Source organism: Hypomesus transpacificus, chromosome 22 (genome assembly GCF_021917145.1).
Source record: "Hypomesus transpacificus isolate Combined female chromosome 22, fHypTra1, whole genome shotgun sequence".
In the NCBI taxonomy this organism is placed as follows: Eukaryota; Metazoa; Chordata; class Actinopteri; order Osmeriformes; family Osmeridae; genus Hypomesus; species Hypomesus transpacificus.
The window spans coordinates 8,648,584-8,667,181 of NC_061081.1; the positions used below are offsets into that span (position 1 = coordinate 8,648,584).

At 49.1% G+C, this 18,598-nt stretch overlaps 1 protein-coding gene across 2 annotated transcripts; it reads left to right on the forward strand.

Annotated features, from left to right (window-relative positions):
• The first annotated feature begins 1,036 nt into the window (after positions 1 to 1,036).
• fam193a (family with sequence similarity 193 member A) lies at positions 1,037 to 15,326 on the forward strand. Of its 2 annotated transcripts, none has more exons than XM_047045197.1 (23): positions 1,037 to 1,435; positions 3,408 to 3,479; positions 3,847 to 4,089; positions 4,522 to 4,697; positions 6,209 to 6,346; positions 6,653 to 6,941; positions 7,238 to 7,362; positions 7,564 to 7,711; positions 7,860 to 7,934; positions 8,058 to 8,132; positions 8,220 to 8,332; positions 8,483 to 8,770; positions 9,020 to 9,161; positions 9,345 to 9,494; positions 9,708 to 9,989; positions 10,615 to 10,840; positions 11,125 to 11,466; positions 11,987 to 12,269; positions 12,384 to 12,570; positions 12,802 to 13,041; positions 13,199 to 14,204; positions 14,321 to 14,402; positions 14,531 to 15,326. In XM_047045197.1, exons 1-23 carry the CDS (start codon positions 1,217 to 1,219, stop codon positions 14,622 to 14,624), a joined length of 4,995 nt encoding a protein of 1,664 aa, XP_046901153.1. In that variant the 5' UTR covers positions 1,037 to 1,216; the 3' UTR covers positions 14,625 to 15,326. The 2 variants fall into 2 exon arrangements, with proteins under 2 accessions (XP_046901153.1, XP_046901154.1); XM_047045198.1 differs by having other exon boundaries at positions 11,125 to 11,418.
• Positions 15,327 to 18,598: the final 3,272 nt, after the last annotated feature.

An 18,598-nucleotide genomic window follows, 5' to 3' on the forward strand; every position in this document is an offset into this window, starting at 1 on the left:
TTGGTATAGTATTTTAATCTTGTAGCAGAAGCAGCATACGTGAATAAATCGGGGGTGTTCCCATCGCATCCAATTCGTTGGCTTTCGTTTGATCCCATTAAAGGACGGAAACTAGCGTTACTGACTGGTTTTGCCAAATCGAATAGACCTGCAGATTTTACGCACGACGGAGTCTTTCTCCCCCTGGTGATTGACTGCAGTAGTATTTACCGACAGTAAATGAGATTAAATTGAGAAATGACCAAATGCATATGATGGAATAATTAAGCGACTATACTTTACAATTTTTCGTGATTTATATAACTTTTTGAAGTTAGTTAAGTTTTGTTGCAGAAATAAACTGCATTACCCATCAGCCAGAGAAGCGTTGCCAGATTGAAAAGACTCCCCCTTCCCTTTTCCTGAATAAATGTGAAATCGGTGTATGTGTTCATTGGAAATGGGTCACACTTTAAACACAAAATGTACTGCTTTTTTTAACCAGGGAATGCAATACCATAACATACATATTTGTGGCACCAAAAACAGACAGACAGACAGACAGACACAGACAGACAGGCAGACACAGACAGACAGGCAGACACAGACAGACCGACAGACAGACAGACAGACAGACAGACAGACAGACAGACAGACAGACAGACAGACAGACAGACAGACAGACAGACAGACAGACAGACCGACCGACAGACAGACAGATATGTAAATAGACAGGACGACAGACAGATAGATAGACCTATCCCCTGCCTGACTATCTATCTATCCCCTGCCTGACTGAAAACTAAATAATATCACACAAGCGGCTGACAATAAACTCAAAAAGAACACCATGTTTTTCTGTAGAACATAGCTAGCATGATGGTTTTCAGATTTATTCTGCTATCATGTATGTCACAATCACGACATATCTTAACTTTAAATGAAAGGATATTGGTGTAGTAATGGAAAAGGCTTCGCAAGGAGTTTAGGACATCTTGATAGGGGGATATTTAAGTACCTGGCAACCCCCGACGCAAGCTCTTGCCTGAGTATGTAGCTACAGGGGCCATATTGAAATCTCAAATCTAGCAGTAGTCTGAAAATTCAGTGTCGCTGTCTCATTTGGAGACTCTGAAATATTGCTATCCTTTATTTATATCAGGGGGTTTGGGACAGACATTCCACCTGAGACCCTGCCTTTACTGGACGGCAAGTTGTCTCTGATTTTCGTGGAAAAATGAGTCCAACTGATGCTAAAAGAGGAGCTAAACGCAGGAAGAACAAGCGGGGCGGTGGCAGTAGCTGCAGTACTGTCTGCAGTACCAGTGGCAAGGCCGGGGTTTCAGCCACGGCCCTGAGTCCTCAATCCACGGCAACACCCTCTGTCTTGGGTTTTTTGACATCGGGGAGTACTGGGAATGGGAACATGGGTTCCATCACTGGCATGAACGGAGAGGTAAGAATGCTACTGTCGACGGCAAGTGCATGAAAGCTCAAAAGGAGCGCTCGAGATTGCTATTAGATAGGAAGCCAATGTTGCTATCTAGCTTGTCTAGTTAGCTAAGTTAGCTTGCTGCTAGCTCTCACATCAACGACACAGACATCTTGGCCTGACATTTCTGAGACCAGACAACCTAGCTAGCTCGTGAGCTAAAAACGGTTAGCTAGTTAAATATTGATATGACAACGTATTATAGACTATAGCTGTCTAGCAATCTGTGGGATATATATTTCCAATTCTAGCTCACCACATTGGTTTCTATGCGCTGCCGTGTAACATTATTGTTGACAGTTGCTTGTGCAGTAGACTCACTCAATGTTTACTACTGTTATTTGACAGGTACACGAATGGCTATCTCAGCTATCTAGCTATCTAGCTAGTAGTCTGGTTAACTGGAGTAGTAGCTAGCTAACTGTCCAAAATAAACTAGCATAGACTTGTGCACAGCCACTGGCGCAGTCTTTCTTTCATGTTAACATTTAGTAGCTAGAGCTAACATATAGCTAGCTTGTCTAGACTACACTAGATGGCTTGCCAGATGCCGGTTCGCCTTCTCGATTTAAGCCTTCTCGATTTAACTCCGAGCTAGAATAATAAGAGAGTTTGTAAGATAATCTAAAGTTAGCCGACCACAGTAGCTACTAGTAGTTTCCAAGAGATAGCTCCTTGTCGTCTAGCATCTTAAAGGGTACTGTAGTGCTAGAGCTAGGCTAGCTGTAATCAGAAAGTCTCTGTCAAGAGTCAACTGTCATCGGATTAGCCTGCTAAGTTTAGTGTATGTTTACTCGAACGGATAATTTAATAGGGAACTAGCTAGCAAGGTTACACTCAAGCCTGGCGTTGATGTTTAATGGAAAATAAACACCAAACAACCAAAACTCTTTGTCACACAGTCAATGAATACAAATGTATGCAAAGTCAGCTAAATATATCTCATTGGTTTGCCCCTAAACTAGACTAAACATAATGAGGGTGTTTTCGTACCAGTTAAGTCGTGCTAGATGTTGACAACCTGGTTAAATTTCCAATTCAGTGTACATTTATGGGTCATTGTATGCTTTGTAGTGGCATCCTTTAATGTAAATTGGGCTGAGTAGATTTACTGCTGTACATCGGTATTATCCAAAATGTAATTTGTAGCTTAGATGTCTGTTCGGACTCACACTAATTTAGATGTTTCTAGATAACATAAAGTGGTGGTTTGACGTAGGCATAGGCATAGGACCTTTTTGCCAATATGTTTCTTGCTTGGAATCTGGTGCCAGTCTTGAGGGGCTAGTCTGAAACAGACATTGCAAAGACAACAGTCTGACTTGCTCAATTCGTCTGTTTCCAGAACAGGGCTTATTCTGTTGCGAGACAAAACGTGATATGAACCATTCAGAACCGTTCTAGACACTTGATTTTAAATCTTAGTTGAAATCTGGTGTCTACAGCTGCTCTTCCTGCAAGTCATGTGCACTTGTATCCCTGTGTACCTCCAGTGGTGACATGTTCTTAAACACATCTCAACATTAATAAAATGTCTTTTTGTCTCCCAAAATATTGAATATAGACTAGTTAAAGACCCTGTTTTGATGTATTTTTGTTGGGATCTATAGGTCAACATTCTTCAAATTGAATCTAGAAACTCCTAATCCAGGCTCCACTATGATTATGTTACGATTAGGTTCTCAGTACACACACACAAGTGAACTCACTGACTGCCTGAATATACTGCTAGCCAAAGCATTAACACGAAATGCAATATATCTATACATGATCCTGTCTACCTCACTAGCTAATCTGTGTCCAAATCACATGATGGAATTAAACCATAGAGTTGAAATGCAGCATAATGTAGCGAATGTTTCTCAAAACGTTGACAATGTGTTTGCAGTTTGGCGGGTTAGCTTTGGATTTTTTATTGTTTGTTTATTTCTCCCAGGTCCCAATGAATGGAAATGTTACACAGTTTACGGAGGGCCCTGTGAATTCCGACTTCTCCGGAGTCCTGCAGGTAAAGCCCTGCTGTAGCTATCTAAGACTTCTTCAGTCTGATTCCGGTGAAGAGCATCAGTGTTACCGTGTTGTCTGCCAGCATTGTGTCAACTCAAATGTTGGGCTACTGGAACTCTCCAGAGCGGTTAGTAGTTGCGCTACCAGGAGGTTGAGTGAGAAGAATACTTCACTGGTTCACCAAGGCCTAGGGCCTCTAGTCTGTTCAGTCATCCCCGTTGCATCCCAATCATTGCTTCTAATATTTTCTGTTCAGCATTATTGCCTTACTATGTGTAAAGCACCTTGGGGTCTTTTAAAAGGCGCTATACCAATTCAAGTTATTCTTATTCTTGAATGCTAGCCTTTTCTTCCCGTCTCCATTCCAGACTCCGTTCACCTTTGGGCTCAACCAGCGAGCGCCCTACACCACCGGTGACCGCTGCCTTCTCTGTAGGAGTGAACGCAAGGACAACGGCCTCCAGCAGGAGGTGGGCTTACCGGGGCAGAATGGCACCACGGCATCCGCCAAGCCCCCCAGTGCCCTGCAGCTGCCCCTCTGGGTGTGCCCCGACTGCAGGCACACGGTGGAGAAGGAGGAACATCATGCCGTTCTGGAGGACTCACTGGGGGTGAGGACGGGGGAGATCCCCCCCTGGGAGCGTTATATTAGAGTCATATATGAAATGGATGACAGTCGTTGCTGTTTTTGATGGCTCACTCCTCATCATGGAGGCTTGGCTCCACCCTGCCCATCAGGAGGAGAGTCTGGCAGCCACATTAGAAACCCGAGTGTCGCTGCTTTGGCTGTCTGTGATCTGCATAGACCAACACGCAATTACGTTTTGGTGTCTCATGGAAAACGTCATTCCTATTGTGTGTTAAAGTGATATGATGATTCATCTCCACACTTGGTCATGTATTGTATCTTGTGCTGTATGGCATCTCATGGGTGTTATTGTTTATGTTGGCACTCCTCCAGTATTCTTAACTAGCTCAAAGATCCTTCAAGAAGGCATTGATTTCACATCAGACCCTTTCCCTGACATTATCCCTTCCTCCAGAACCAGGACTTCCTGTTGCACATGCCTCTGGGTAACGGAGGCGTGGTCCAGGAGCCGGTTTCCGGGGGTCGCCTGACCAGCACTGCGCCTACATTACCTATGCTTCCTGCCCCAGACCTCACCGCCTCGCTGACGGCTGATACTGTGTGCAGATGCGAGGCCTGCAATGAGAGACGGTCAGTAGCTGTGTTGTCGATTCTGAGCGGAAGACATGATGGTGTTATCGTTGTGCCGTCCCAGAATCAGGCATATGTAATATTGGAGTTTAGATGTTCTTGTTGAACTGTGTGTTGACATTTGCAGACCATTCTTTGTCACTAACCACTGAAATACGTTAAGAACATGCTTCTGGGCCTTGAATAGCTGCTGTCGTTCCTTTGTTCATTATTTGTATTTTATTATATCGCTTTGGATAAAGCATCTGCTAATGGATAAATTAGCAAATGTGCATTCTTGTCTAGGGACACACTGAGCCATAATGAATAAGAAAGAAGAATTATGATACGTAGTGTCTAATTGTCTGCCCATACAACGTTCATAAAACAGTCACCTCTGCCGTGACCTATCGTTGACCTTGGTGATCTTGTGGATATCCAATTACATATCGTCTCTCGATTGCTCTTGTCTAACACAAAGGAACCAATGGGCTCTTTTCCATAGATTTCTTTTTCTAGAGCCCGTCTAACCAACACTCATAGCAGATTAAACTAGAGAAGGTACAATTTCTGGGGAAATTGTGCAGAAATTGTGCAGATTAAACTAGAGAAGGTACAATTTCTGGGGAAATATCTGGGGAAATTGTGGAGTGTGCTTGCGTCGGTCTAAATCTAGGAGCAAAACGAAGCACAGCTGTCAGCTATAGCTAGGTATATACAAATAGCAAAATGGTGTTCACTTCACTTATGTACTGAACCAGACTGTTTGACTTACTGTAATATAATCCTAAACCGTGCAACGATACAGCAACACATCACACAAGCTTGAGTTCGAATACATTATTTAATGTGACATTACGTACTGTACATTCAGTCGGGGACAGATGGCTGAGCGTTTAGGGAGTCAGGCTCTTAATCAGAAGGTTGCCGGTTTGATTCCTCACCGTGCCAAATGATGTTGTGTCCTTGGGCAAGGCACTGCACCCTACTTGCCTTGGGGAGAATGTGCCTGTACTTACTGTAAATCGCTCTGGATAAGAGCGTCTGCTAAACGACTAAATGTCAATGTAAATTCAAGTCTTAAATTGCTGAGCAACAGCGCAAACACAGGCAGGGATACAGTAGCAACGCTAGTGCTAAATAACAATTTAGCTGGTCGGCTTCATGACGCTGGGTAAGTAGGGCTCATGAGACTGCTACCTCTCACGAGCCCTTGACTGCTCACCAAAAGAACGAAGGGGAACGTATCTATGCGTCGTTGCTAACGTGTGCTGACATTGTGACGGCACAGGACTGAGTTCCCCTTAATTCAAGCAACGCAATCGCTAACAAGACAAACCTTTTGACACCGACGTTGTCTATGTAGTACAAATATTGAGGGAAAATAAATAATAATAAAATAATAATGTATAATAATAATAATACATACTGAATGAGAGATAACAATTGTTTGAGCTTGCTGAAGGTATTCGCACAGCATCAAGGGCCCAGGTCTGATGCAGTATGTTGCCCCCCCCCCCACCCCCTTATAGGGAGATCTCTGCGGAGTCGGAGCGCGAGTCGCAGCAGCTACAGAACCATTGGTCAGAGGTGCGCTACCTAGTGCGTGGCATCTACCGGCAGACAAGCACGCCTTGCGACAAGGAGGGAATGAAGGAGCTGGTGGACAGGTCATTCTGCCTTTCTCTCTCTCTTTAGTTTTCTCTCGCACGCACACACTCTCCCTCTCTGTGTCTTTCTCTTTGTCCTCTCTCCTCTCCCCCCACCACCCCTCTCTCCTCTGACATCTTCATCCTTCAAATGTTCCCTATCCACTTCATTCCATCATTTTCCTCCAGCGGTAAAGGTGCACTTAAGCTCTACACAGCTCTACTTTCTTCTGGCATCTCCCTCAGAGCGGGGCTAGATCTAACTGTGCCTTCCCCCTGCCCCTCCAATGCCCTCCACTGCCCCTCCACTGCCCCTCCACCACGCAGGCTGTGTGAGAAGGACCCCTACCAGCTGTACCAGCGCCTGGAGCAGCAGGCCAGGGAGTACGTCCTGGAGATGAAGGTGCGGCTCCTCAAGCACCTGTCGTCGGGCTCCAAGTCCCCCCCCACCACAGCGGCAGGTCCGGCCCGGGCGGCCTCGGCAGGGGGTGTCGGTGCCCCCCAGGGCCCCCCCCAGGGCCCCCCCCAGGCCCATCAGTTCATCTCCCTGCTGCTGGAGGAGTACAGCGCCCTCTGTCAGGCAGCACGCACCATCAGCAGCTTCCTGCTCACCCTGGTCAGTGGTTAGCTGCAGGCCAATCGCTTAGCTGATATGTTTGACAGCCCTGTGTGGATATATATGTGTGTGTGTTTTTGCATTCACACCAAACTTGGTACATCAACTCAGAACCCTGTTCAGAGGATGTCTAAAAAGTTTTTTTGAGTAATTTTGACCAGCATGGCCCCCAGCAATACTTCTGTTGTTATTAAGGAACCTTTTGCTTTGTAGTTACCGATGTCATGAGCTTTTGTTGCTGGGTGACATGGCCATCCCATAGACCAGGCTGCTGAGTGTTTCTCTGGGTTCCTCAGGAGAACGAGCACCTCCAGAAGTTTCAGGTGACGTGGGAGCTGCACAACAAGCACCTTTTTGAGAACCTGGTGTTCTCTGAACCCATCTTGCACAGCAGTTTACCTGCACTGGTCGCACAGCTGAGGTAAAACACTGTGCAGGCTAGAGCCCTTTTCTTTACACTAAATTGCAGCTTTTGTTAAACTTTTTGATTTCTAATGTGTATATTGTGCGGTTTTGCATAATGTAGTTCAGTGTTTCTTTCAGGACGTGGGTGAAATAATGTAGTTTTCCAAGGCAAAAAGTTCCAACCTAGAAGGTATTTCTATGATGTGTTTGTATTCAGGCACGGCACAGCCTCTCATGACTCGTACAGCGAGGGCATGTTCAGGACCCTGCTGGAGAGCCACCAGCGGCTGGAGCAGGAGATGGCCGCTGTGGCCACCGAGTGGCAGGACTGTGAGAAGAGGATTGACGACTATGTCGACGAACAGGTGGACACACACAGACGTGCACACACATTCACCTACCTGTACACAATGCTGTGTACATTCCCTGGGTTTTGGTACAAACTATTTACTGTCAGCACAGGGAAGTTTGACATGAAATATTCACTCATTTCTTCCCTGCTCTGTTTGGCAGCTGCTTTTCAAGGGGGATGGACAGAGTCTAGCTCACCGACGGCCAGAGCCACACAAGTCTTTAGTCAGTAAAAATGTAAGCTGTTTAAAATGGAAACAAACTTTCAGGGCATTTTAAATGACCACACAGTTTTCTGTCAGGTGTAGTGCATTTCAAATCTCATATTCCTGCCCATTTCCTGTTTCTTCTCTTTTCCAGACTTTGAAAACAAAACAAAGAATGCTGAAGGAGGACTGGGAATTTTTCAAGCAGACAAGGTTCATAGAGGAACAGGTAAATAAAATCTAACTACATTTTTATTTGATTTTTCTTTCTTTGGTAGAGTTACATACAAACGGTCTCTTCATTTTTTCTTGGCAGTTGACCAACAGTAAGAAGTCCCTTGCTGGAGACAGTAACTTCACAGACACCATGAGGATGCTGTCGTCCCGACTCAGCATTCCTGACTGTCCCAACTGCAACTACAGAAGAAGGTGAGTCCCCCCTGGAGCCCTGCCCTCTGCCCACGTCGTCTAGCAGTGCTACTTCTGTCTCGTGAGATAAGACACAGTACCTGGAGCTGACACTACCAAAAAAAAACTACAACTTCTCAGTCCTGGTACCTCCTCCGTCTCTTCCCCCAGGTGCACCTGTGACGACTGCAGCCTCAGCCATATTCTCACGTGTGGCATCCTGGACTCCTCCATCGCTGAGGACCTCCACATCAAGCTGCCCTTGCAGGCCGAGGCGCCCCCGCTCCCGCCGCACCACCCCCACCCCTCCCACCACCACCCCCACCGGGACTACCTGGTGCTGCACCCTCCCAGCCTGTCCTCGGGGGCCAGCTCGGCCTCCGGCTCGGCCTCCAGCTCCCCCATCACCATCCAGCAGCACCCGCGCCTCATCCTGCCCCAGGGGGGCGGCAACACCTTGTGAGTACAGTTGGCATGGAGACAAGCGGGGTCAGCAGGTACAGAGCAATGAGGAAACTGTCCTTGGAAAAGCTCATGTTCCATGGACTGATTTTGTAGCTGTGACAGGTGTCTGATATAAATTTCTAAGGAAGTCTGATGGTCACTTGTTCCACAGAACTCTGATTAAGGCATTCATCTCTTCTGTTGACTTTCTCTTTCTGTCTTTGTCATTCCCTCGTCGTTCTCCCGTCCCCTCTCCTGTCACAGCGTCAGTGATGATGATGAAGTGCCTCCACTGTCAGCCAAGTTCGGGGACATCTACCCCATGAGTGGCTACGAGGACCCGGGGGTCTTGCCTGCCATGAACGGCCTGCACAGCCAGCTCAATGGAGGAGGAGAGAACAAAGAGGTGTGTGCTAATTGGGTGTTCACACACGTCTCCAGTCTTTCCTCCCTTTTCTCTCCCACGTCTTCCCCCATACCCTCCCTCCCTGCTCCACCACTCTCAACTCTCTCTACAAACTCTCATCAACCTGTGGATCCCCCCCCCCCCTCTCTGTCCTCCCTCTCCCCCCCCCCCCCTTCCCCCCAGTCTCCTCAAGGCAGCAGCAGCAGCAGCAGCTCGTCTGAAGGCGACGAGGAGGAGGCCGACGTGGAGAGTGGCGGCGAGCCTCCCGGACACAAGAGGGAGCACTCCCCTGGGAAGAGCAACAGCCCTCCCCCATCTTACCACCACCACCAGGTAACACACACACCCAGTCTGTCACTGCCCTCCCCCATCTTACCACCATCACCAGGTAACACACACACCCAGTCTGTCACAGCTGTGTAAGCACTCTTGAAATGGGAAGGGAGTGTATTGAAGGTGGGTTGACTGCTGTCCAAGACTGTTAGGTCCCAGACGAACATGAATGAAGACATGCCCGGCGGCAATCTTGTGTCTTCGTCCTCACAGATGGAACAGATCCAGCACGCTTGCGAGTGCCACGTCTGCTACCAGGACAGCTCCTCCTCTGCCCTGGGCCATCCCGGGGCGCCCCTCCCCCCTAGCCGTCTCCATGGCGCCCCCGCCCCCCACTTCTTCACCTCGGACGCCAAGGCCCCTCCGTCTCACCCGGCGCTCCAGCTCTACCCCCACATCCACGGCCACCTGCCCCTCCACACCCTGTCCCACCTGCCCCGCCCTCTGCTGCACCCGACGCTCTACCCTCCTAGCCCCCCGCTTTCTCACAATAAGGTGAGTGGGAAGCATCATATTGCATATGACCGCAACAACCCCCAAATCTGAGCTCATAGTTCCCTATCAGGGGGGTGGGGGCTGTGGCCCTGGCAACCACCACATGACACAGAAAGAGATAGTTTGACAGGCGCAGATACAGTTCATGGCTTTTTTTTGTAAGGATGTGACACTTAATGTATTGTCCCTTACTGGTGTTTTTGGTGGTTTCAACTAGGGAACTTTCATTGCATTTCCTCCTAAGTGGGGATTTACACAGAGGAAGTGTGATTCACCTCTGTATTGTTGCTGTGATGCTGCAATGGCAGAGTTTCCCCACAAGAGGTCTCACTGCATTATCAGAGTTTTTAATTAGAGGGAAAGATTGAAATCACAGTATCAAAACTAGATTAGATATATATATATATATATTTGATCTTATGTATTTGTATTAGTTGTATATATTTTCCATTCAATAACTAGTCATTAGAATAAGACATATTCTTTTTATTTATTATGACATAATAAAACATGTAAATATTATATTACTACTCATTACTCAGTATTTTTCCCCTTCCCGCTTCCAGATCAATATTAATATCATCCATCCCTCATGTCTTCTTCTCTCCCTTCCTCCTTCCCTCAGCCTCTCCCTCCCGCCCCGACGTCAAACCACTCAGCGGCCAAACAGCCGGCGTTCAGCCCCACGCTGCCAGACCACGTCTATCAGAGCTGCTTCGGTAACGGTGGGGGCGGGGCGGGAGACTGGAACAGCTCGCTGCAGTGCCTGTCGCTCAAGTTTGAGAACCTGTGTGATGCCGCCATGATGAAGAACTGGAACCCCTCCATGCTGCTGCAGGACCCTCTCCCAGGTGGGCCTGGACGCTCAGCAGGACCCAACATACTGACCCGTTCATGTTCCCTCTGAGACTGGGGGTCTAGGGTTCAGATTGGGCCTGGGGGTCATCAAGCTAGAGATATTCGGACATCAGTCCTTAATCAATATATATGTGATTCATTTTGAATTGCCAATCAATCTTTTTGTGAGTTCTGTGTAGATGGATAGTGAGAGAGTGAACATATCCACTGAACAGACGGACTGGTTTGGACTGGTTTGATCTGGTCTAACCCGTGGGTCCTCATTTTCCCCCCACAGGAGACATCCTAGGACCACCCCTCCCCGACGTGCCCCTGCCTCCCCCCTCCTCCTCCCACCACAGGGACCACCCCATATCAGGGGAGTCTCCCCTCCTCCTCCCTCCACCTTCCTCCTCCTCTTCCTCCTCATCGTCCTACTCCTCGTCAGAGCACAGGGAGCAGAAGAAGAGTGGCGCCAAGAAGAAGTGTCTTTATAATTTCCAGGATGCCTTCCTGGAGGCCAACCGGGTAGTGATGGCCACTTCAGCCTCCACAGCCTCCGTCTCCTGCACCGCCACCACTGTCCAGTCAAGTAATAACCCACCCATCCACCTAGCATCTAAAAGACCCAACTCCTTAGGTAAAACTGGAGGTAGGGGCTAGCAACTGGGCTAGGCAGGTTGGTTGAAGCTAGCAACTGGGCTAGGCAGGTTGGTTGAAGCTAGCAGCTAGGCTAGGCGGGGTGGTCAAGGCTAGCAGCTAGGCTAGGCGGGGTGGTCTAGGCTAGCAGCTAGGCTAGGCGGGGTGGTAGAGGCTAGCAGCTAGGCTAGGCGGGGTGGTAGAGGCTAGCAGTTAGGCTAGGTGGGGTGGTAAAGGCTAGCAGCTAGGCTAGGCGGGGTGGTAGAGGCTAGCAGCTAGGATAGGCGGGGTGGTAGAGGCTAGCAGCTAGGCAAGGTGGGGTGGTAGAGGCTAGCAGCTAGGCAAGGTGGGGTGGTAGAAGCTAGAAGGTTTGGCTGTTGTATGGGTTTGAAAAGGGTGTTAGCTTAGCTAATCCTGCCATTGTAATACCTGCGTCACCTATTGTAATGTCAGTATCTGTACCTCCCACCCGCTACCTCCTCAAGGTTTTTCACCCGTGTTCTTGTGTCCTCCCTCCTCAGGTGACGTCTTTCACAGTATAGGCAAAGAGGACCACAGGCTGATGCCCCCAGGTGCCCCTAGGAACAGCCCGACCGGCCTGGCCTCACTCCCCCCGCTCTCCGACCAAGCCCTGCCCCTCGCCCCCTCCACGCCCCTCCCCAGCATGGCCTCGCAGCCCTTCCCACAGATGGCTGCCCCGGTACCAAGCTTCATGGAGGCCCACCAGGGCATGTGCCTCTCCCCAGCTGAGCCCCCGGTCCCCCCGGCAGAGGGTCCCCTCAGCGCCCCGCCCAGCATCTGCAGGTCAGTTCACGTCCAGATCGAGAAGCGGCGAATTCCAAAACACAACACCTTTAAATGTACGGTACTAAACACGGTAAACTCACCCGCTGTTGCCACTTGACCCTGCCACCCCAGTGACCCGGAGTGTGAGGGCCACCGCTGTGAAGGCAGCGGGGCGTACGAGCACCAGGCGTACGACGGCGAGGAGAGCCAGGACGAGGACAGCTGTTCGGAGCACAGCTCCTCCACCTCCACCTCCACCAACCAGAAGGAGGGGAAGTACTGTGACTGCTGCTACTGCGAGTTCTTTGGGCACGGCGGGGTGAGAGAGACAGACATAAACATACATAAGCACACACACACTGAACAAAGGCATACACCCTTTGCCCGCGTTACATAATGTGAACACACCCGACCTTTTGATATTTATTCACACGCCGTCTTAACTGGCGGTGTAATAGTGTGTATTTGTGTGAATGACATGATAACCATTATAACCTGTGCTGGTCTCTCCCCCCCCGCCCCCCCCCCCCCCTTCACTCACCATCTCCAGCCCCCGGCCGCCCCCACTAGCCGTAACTACGAGGAGATGCGTGAGAAGCTGCGGCTGCGCCTGACCCGGAGGAAGGAGGAGCAGCCCAAGCGGGAGGAGCCCCCCCCAGTGGCGGAGCGGGACATGGGCGTGGAGGACCACCGCAGGGTGGAGGACCTGCTCCAGTTCATCAACAGCGCCGACAATAAGCCCGCCTCCAGTTCCAAGGCCGCCAAGAGGGCCCGACACAAACAGAAGAAGGTGAGACGGCGACCTCTGACCCCTCCCTCTCCGTCCTAGCTCCGACTCCTCTGCCGTATCGTAGCATTGCCTCAGAGGTCTGGGGGTCCCTTCTGACTCGCGATAGTAGAGCTAAGCCGTGTGTGTGTGTGTGTGTGTGTGTGCGCGTGTGTGTTAGATGGAGGAGAAGGCGCGTGTGGAGGCAGAGGCCCGGGAGCGAGAGGAGCAGCACTTCCTGGAGGAGCAGCAGCGGCTGCAGCGGGAGGAAGAGGAGGAGGCGCAGCTGCAGCGGGACCTCCTCCGGCTCCAGGAGCTGCAGCACCTCCGCGCCGCTAAGAAGAAGAGGAAGGAGCGCCCCAAGGACCCGGCGCCGCCCAACAACCCCCAGCCCCTCAAACAGACGGCCCAGAACGTTCTGGAGAACCTGCAGAACGGAAAGTCCCAGTTCCTCCACAGCTTGATGCGCCTCCCTGGGCACAAGGAGCCACGGCTGGACTCTTCCGCGCCCCACAACGCCGTCAACGGACACCCTGCTCAGCCTCCGGCCCCCTTCCCACAGCACAGCCCAAAGAGCACCAGGGAGAAGGCCTCTGGCACGGACACCCTCAGCCTCCCCCCGCTGCAGAACGGCACCGCTGCACTCCAACCAGACATCAACGGCAGAGCCAAGCCTAGACAGCAGCAGCCTGGCAGACCGCCTGCCAGCACTACCGGGGCCAGGAAACCCCACGAGGGCACGCCCAAGGGCTCAGACCTGGCAACCAAGATGGCAAGCAACAGCAGCAGCAGCACCACCAACAGCACTACGATCAGCTCCACTGCAACAGACACCAAAGCAGATCAGCCCCGGCCTGTTGAAGAGCCAGGCCCGGTCCAGTCCCCCGAGCGCAGGAGGGAGGAGAGGAGCAACGGCACCCCCGGAAGGAAGCCACAGCAGCAGCTGCTAACCAATCAGGCCAAGGAGGAGAGAAGGCTGCCTGTCTCCAACCCCTCCCCACCCCCAGTCCCGGTTGCGCCCACGGCCCTGTACACAGAGCTGTCCCAGCAGAACGGGAAGGTCCCCAGGGCAGAGTCCCCCCAGCCCAGGACCAGCCACCAGGCCAAGGCAGAGTCCCCCCAGCCCACCAGGGCCAAGGCCAAGAAGAACAAGAAGAAGAAGGGGGAGAAAACAAACAGCTCCATAGGTTAGTGTCCACCCAGCAGACAGGTTAACCAATCCAAATTCTGGTCTGTAAAAAAATTAATTGGATGTTGTTTTGGATTTGACCTTTGCTTGTTTTGTTTTTTGGCATCCTTTCAGATGATGTGTTTCTGCCCAAAGACATCGACCTGGACAGCACTGACATTGATGAGACTGAGAGGGAGGTTGAGTATTTCAAAAGGTGGGTGTTCCAATAATACAAAAATAAACTTTTACATTTATATGATCCCCAAAAAAATTCAGGGAAAACTGGGGGAATAGCGTCTGTGTGACCAATGATTAAAAAGTGTTTGTTTGGACCTCCCCCAGGTTCTGTCTGGATTCTGCCCGTCAGACCCGACAAAGACTCTCTATCAACTGGTCCAATTTTAGCTTGAAGAAAGCCACGTTCGCTGCACACTGACAGGGCCTCGCGGAGGTCCAACAGGCTGGAACTTGAAGCAAGACGCAATCATCCCCACATAGTCCCCCTCTCCCCTCCCTGACCCTCCTCTACTCTAAGGCTATCAACTGTCGACCCCCCCCTCCCCGCTCCCAGACTCGTCTACCTGTCTCGTCTCCCGCTGTGCCCAAATCTCGCCCACGCTGCCTTGCCCTGTCCTCGTCACTGTGGCTCCGCCAGGAACCCTACTGGACTGGTTCTCCTCTTGCGGAACTCTTGAGAAGAAAAAAAAGAATCTAAAAGTGAAGACGCCACCAATAAAAAAGGAATAAAACACACATCACAAAATGCTACTTTCTATCAATGATTACTTTTTTTTTTCTTGTGGGAGCGCTTGTGTGCTTTTAGTCCATCAGTGGGGACTTGCTCTTGACTTCAAGCAATGTTCTAAAACTCGTATGTTTTGTTTGTTTGGCTTAGTAGTCAAAAATATGCTTGAATATTCTTGGATGAAAAAAAACAAAAAAAAACAAGACATGCGTTTGCTGAAACCCAGTGCTGATAAAAAAAGAGATGAATTTCAAAGCCTTTAATTCTGTTACTGTGGCTTATTACCCCCGTTACCTCCATTTCCTAGCACGGAATCTCCTTCAGATAACTTGATGAGGGAATGGGGTTGGTGTCTTCTCCCCCCCCCCCCCCCCTCCTTTTCCCAACCCCAACTGAGACAAAGGCTTGATACTTGACTACGTTCTGTTCTGTTGGGGTTTATTCAGTTCCATTTAACAGACCGTTGAGTAAGTGTTTTTTTTGTTTTTGTTTCTTTTTTGTATTTTTGACTTGTAGCCAGCTTGTATCAGAACTTTCAGAATGAAATTTAAAAAAAGAACAATACTCACACTATCAATCTGTTATAGAGTGTATATTGTATTAACACTGAAGCCAAACTGGCTACTTTTTAACATATTGTTAAGTAATATTAAAATCTTGTCTTTCTTTTTTGAAAGATGGAATACAATAGTGTGGCAGGATGCGTGTGTTGTGTCAAACCTTCTTTCTTCATATCTCTTTGTGCAGCAGATAGTCCTCATATATCACATTATCTTGGTTTACTCTTTAAATATCAGTCCATTGGCTTTGTCCATAGATGTCTGCATGCGTAGGAAGAGTAGTATTACATGGCATGTGACGAGCATGTGACCAGCTGGTCCCAGGTGAGTCAAGTTGACTGGATTTACCAGGGTGGGGGGGAGGTGTCAGCTGTTTCATTCTCTGTTTGATTTGACTAGACCGCCCCCCTGGGGAACTGGTCAGGGTGTCGTGGTGATCTTTGTTTAAAAGCTATGTGTACGTGCCCGAGGCCCAGGAGAGCGTAGCTCACCTGGTGACGTGTGCGTTGATGTTGGAGTACCAAACAAAGGCCATGCTATTTTGATTAGATCGATTGGGGGTGGCTGTGGTGTTGCTAGGTTCCTATGTATCCATGTTCTTTACTGTGTCACTGTTGACATGCACAGTGGATCAGAGCCATGTTGAGGATGAGAACAATCCTTTTTTTGTCAACCACCTCTTTGTGAATGCATGTTCTACGGGAGAATTGATGGTACCGTTTGAGTTTATATGGAGGGTTTCAGAGATGCGTAGTGTTAAAACCACACAGAGACTATCCCCCCACCACTCGTCAGGTGTGACACCTACACATAGGGAACTTTTTTGAGGCGGGGGCTATGCAGTATCTTTTTTAAACATCCTTTGTCTTTTTTTCCCTCACATCCTGTCAGAGAGGGCCTTTTTGCTCGTTTTGGTAAGCGCTCTCACTGTCATGTGACACCCTGGTGAGGGTGAAAAAACAAGAGGCAGCCCTCTGGGGGGGAGGATTCGTCGACTGGATGATTTATAAAAATGTTGAGGTTTTAAGAAATGTCCCTTCTGCTTTCAAACTTACCGTAAAAAAAAAGGCAGAAAATGAGGTCAACGTGCACTTACTCCACCCTAACTTTTTTTTTTATATATTTTTTTAAATACGCAATTCTCTGAACTCATGTCTTTATTCATACGGGGAGGACTTCATGTATGCCTTGTTTAGCATCTGTCCATCCATTAATCTATTATTTCTTTATTAAGCCATTCAATTATCTTTTGGTGAAGCTAGGTTAAACACTAAAACATAGCACAGACAGGAAGTGAGTCAGTCTGACTAAACACAAGATCATTGTAATTTTCCTCATACTGGACTATGCTTTTGACTTTCACTGCCAACATTCCCCTTTCTTACACATTTAGTCAAGGAGGGAGAGCTGGGAAATTCACAGCCCATCATAAGATGATGCCATAGAAACAGACGTCACAGTAGAGATGATTTTGATATGCGTCAGGGTTCATGTCTGTGGCCTTCTGTCTGGCTGTGCAGCATGTTCTCTGTCAGCCTGCGGTGATGTAAGAATGGAGGTGCCCTGCTTGGCCAAGGGAGCGAGATGAAGGAGAAGCCATGCTCAGAAAAGGCCACCAAAACACCACACAGACAAGGGTTCCCGTCAGGCACAGGGAGATCATGGAAAACCCATTTCAAATGAGACAAACCTAAAATCTATCTAAAAAAGTATTTAGATATGTGTGGGTATTTCTAAATTGATGTATGTACTGTATGTAACAAGCAAACTTGGTCTACAACAATGCTCAGGTAAGGGGTACGTGTTGAAATAACATCCACATGAATGACTGGACCCAAGGTTTCCCAGCAGAACATTACCCAAAGCATCACACGGCCTCTGCCGGCTTGCCTTCTTCCCATAGTGCATCCTGGTGCCATGTGTTCCCCAGGTAAGCGACGCACACGTCCACATCCACGTCAAAGAAGATGTGCTTCATCAGACCAGGCCACCTTCTTCCATTGCTCTGTGGTCCCCTTCTGATGCTCACAGGCTTGCCTTCGCTGCCCATGTGCGTCAGTGAGCCTTGGCCACACATGGCCTCGTCGACGTTGCTCAAATCCTTATGTTGCCCATTTTTCGCATCAACTTTGAGGCCAACATTTTTCACTTTCATGACATGTCCCAATGTTGGAGCCCAGGCTCCCTGAGCCAGAGAGATGCAGGAAAGCACCGTGACGCAGGGTTGGAGTGTCTCAATGACAGGGGGCAGAGCTCCATTAGGAGCCATCAGGCCTCTCAGATGGCTACCCGCAGCTTGTAATCAGTGGAGGGGGATCTTTTCATTGCACACAGCCTGGGGCGTCAAAGACATGGTGTACACCTCCATGGAATGGAGGGAGCACCCAGCTCACTTACATTCACAATTGAAATGGCCTGGCAGAAGCACTCAGAGGTACTGGCTTGACCCTCGCTTGGCATAAAGACTTTGACGAAAGCAATTGACGCTAGCCACCCCAACTTCAACTAATAATGATCTACAGTTCCGAGTCTATAGTCTATAGCTCCTCTTTCAAGTGAACTAGAGAGTCTGCTTTTCGGGAATTCCCTATGTCTATGGTGGGAAATTCCCATTCTTTTCGGATACACAAGAGATTAAAGGCCATATCTATCCATTCTGTGTTTGTCTGGATGTCAGGCACACAGGAAAAAAGGTTTTCCCAATCTCTGATGGGGTATAGGGACAGATCTGAGGAACAGCCCATTATGAAAAGCTGTTGGCGCCAGCCACGGATGTTCTGTCATTTGACTGCAGATTCATAGTTGTGTTCTTTCTGAGAAAAGGTCTCTGAGAATAGAAGAGGGATGTGTGACCTAATTGTTTCCACTCTATAATGAGGTGGGTGGTTTGTGTGCTGTATAGCGTTCACCAATCCAGATATGTGTGTGTGTATAAGTGTTCAAGGGGGAGTCCCTGGAAGCCCACCTATGACTTTACCCAAGGCAGCATGTGCATGGTTAATGTGACTGTCAACCTCTGATCGCCCTACTTTGAAGTCCCAATCTGACACGCTCAAGTCGTCATGAACTCCCTGATCACATGACAGCTCAGGGGACACACAGAAC

Bases quoted from the DNA above. Each gene is read 5' to 3' on its own strand.
- fam193a (XM_047045197.1), top strand. From the start codon at position 1,217: ATGAGTCCAACTGATGCTAAAAGAGGAGCTAAACGCAGGAAGAACAAG. The intron at 3,480-3,846 runs GTAAAGCCCTGC...TCTCCATTCCAG, and splicing joins ACTTCTCCGGAGTCCTGCAG to ACTCCGTTCACCTTTGGGCT. The intron at 6,942-7,237 runs GTCAGTGGTTAG...TGGGTTCCTCAG, and splicing joins GCAGCTTCCTGCTCACCCTG to GAGAACGAGCACCTCCAGAA.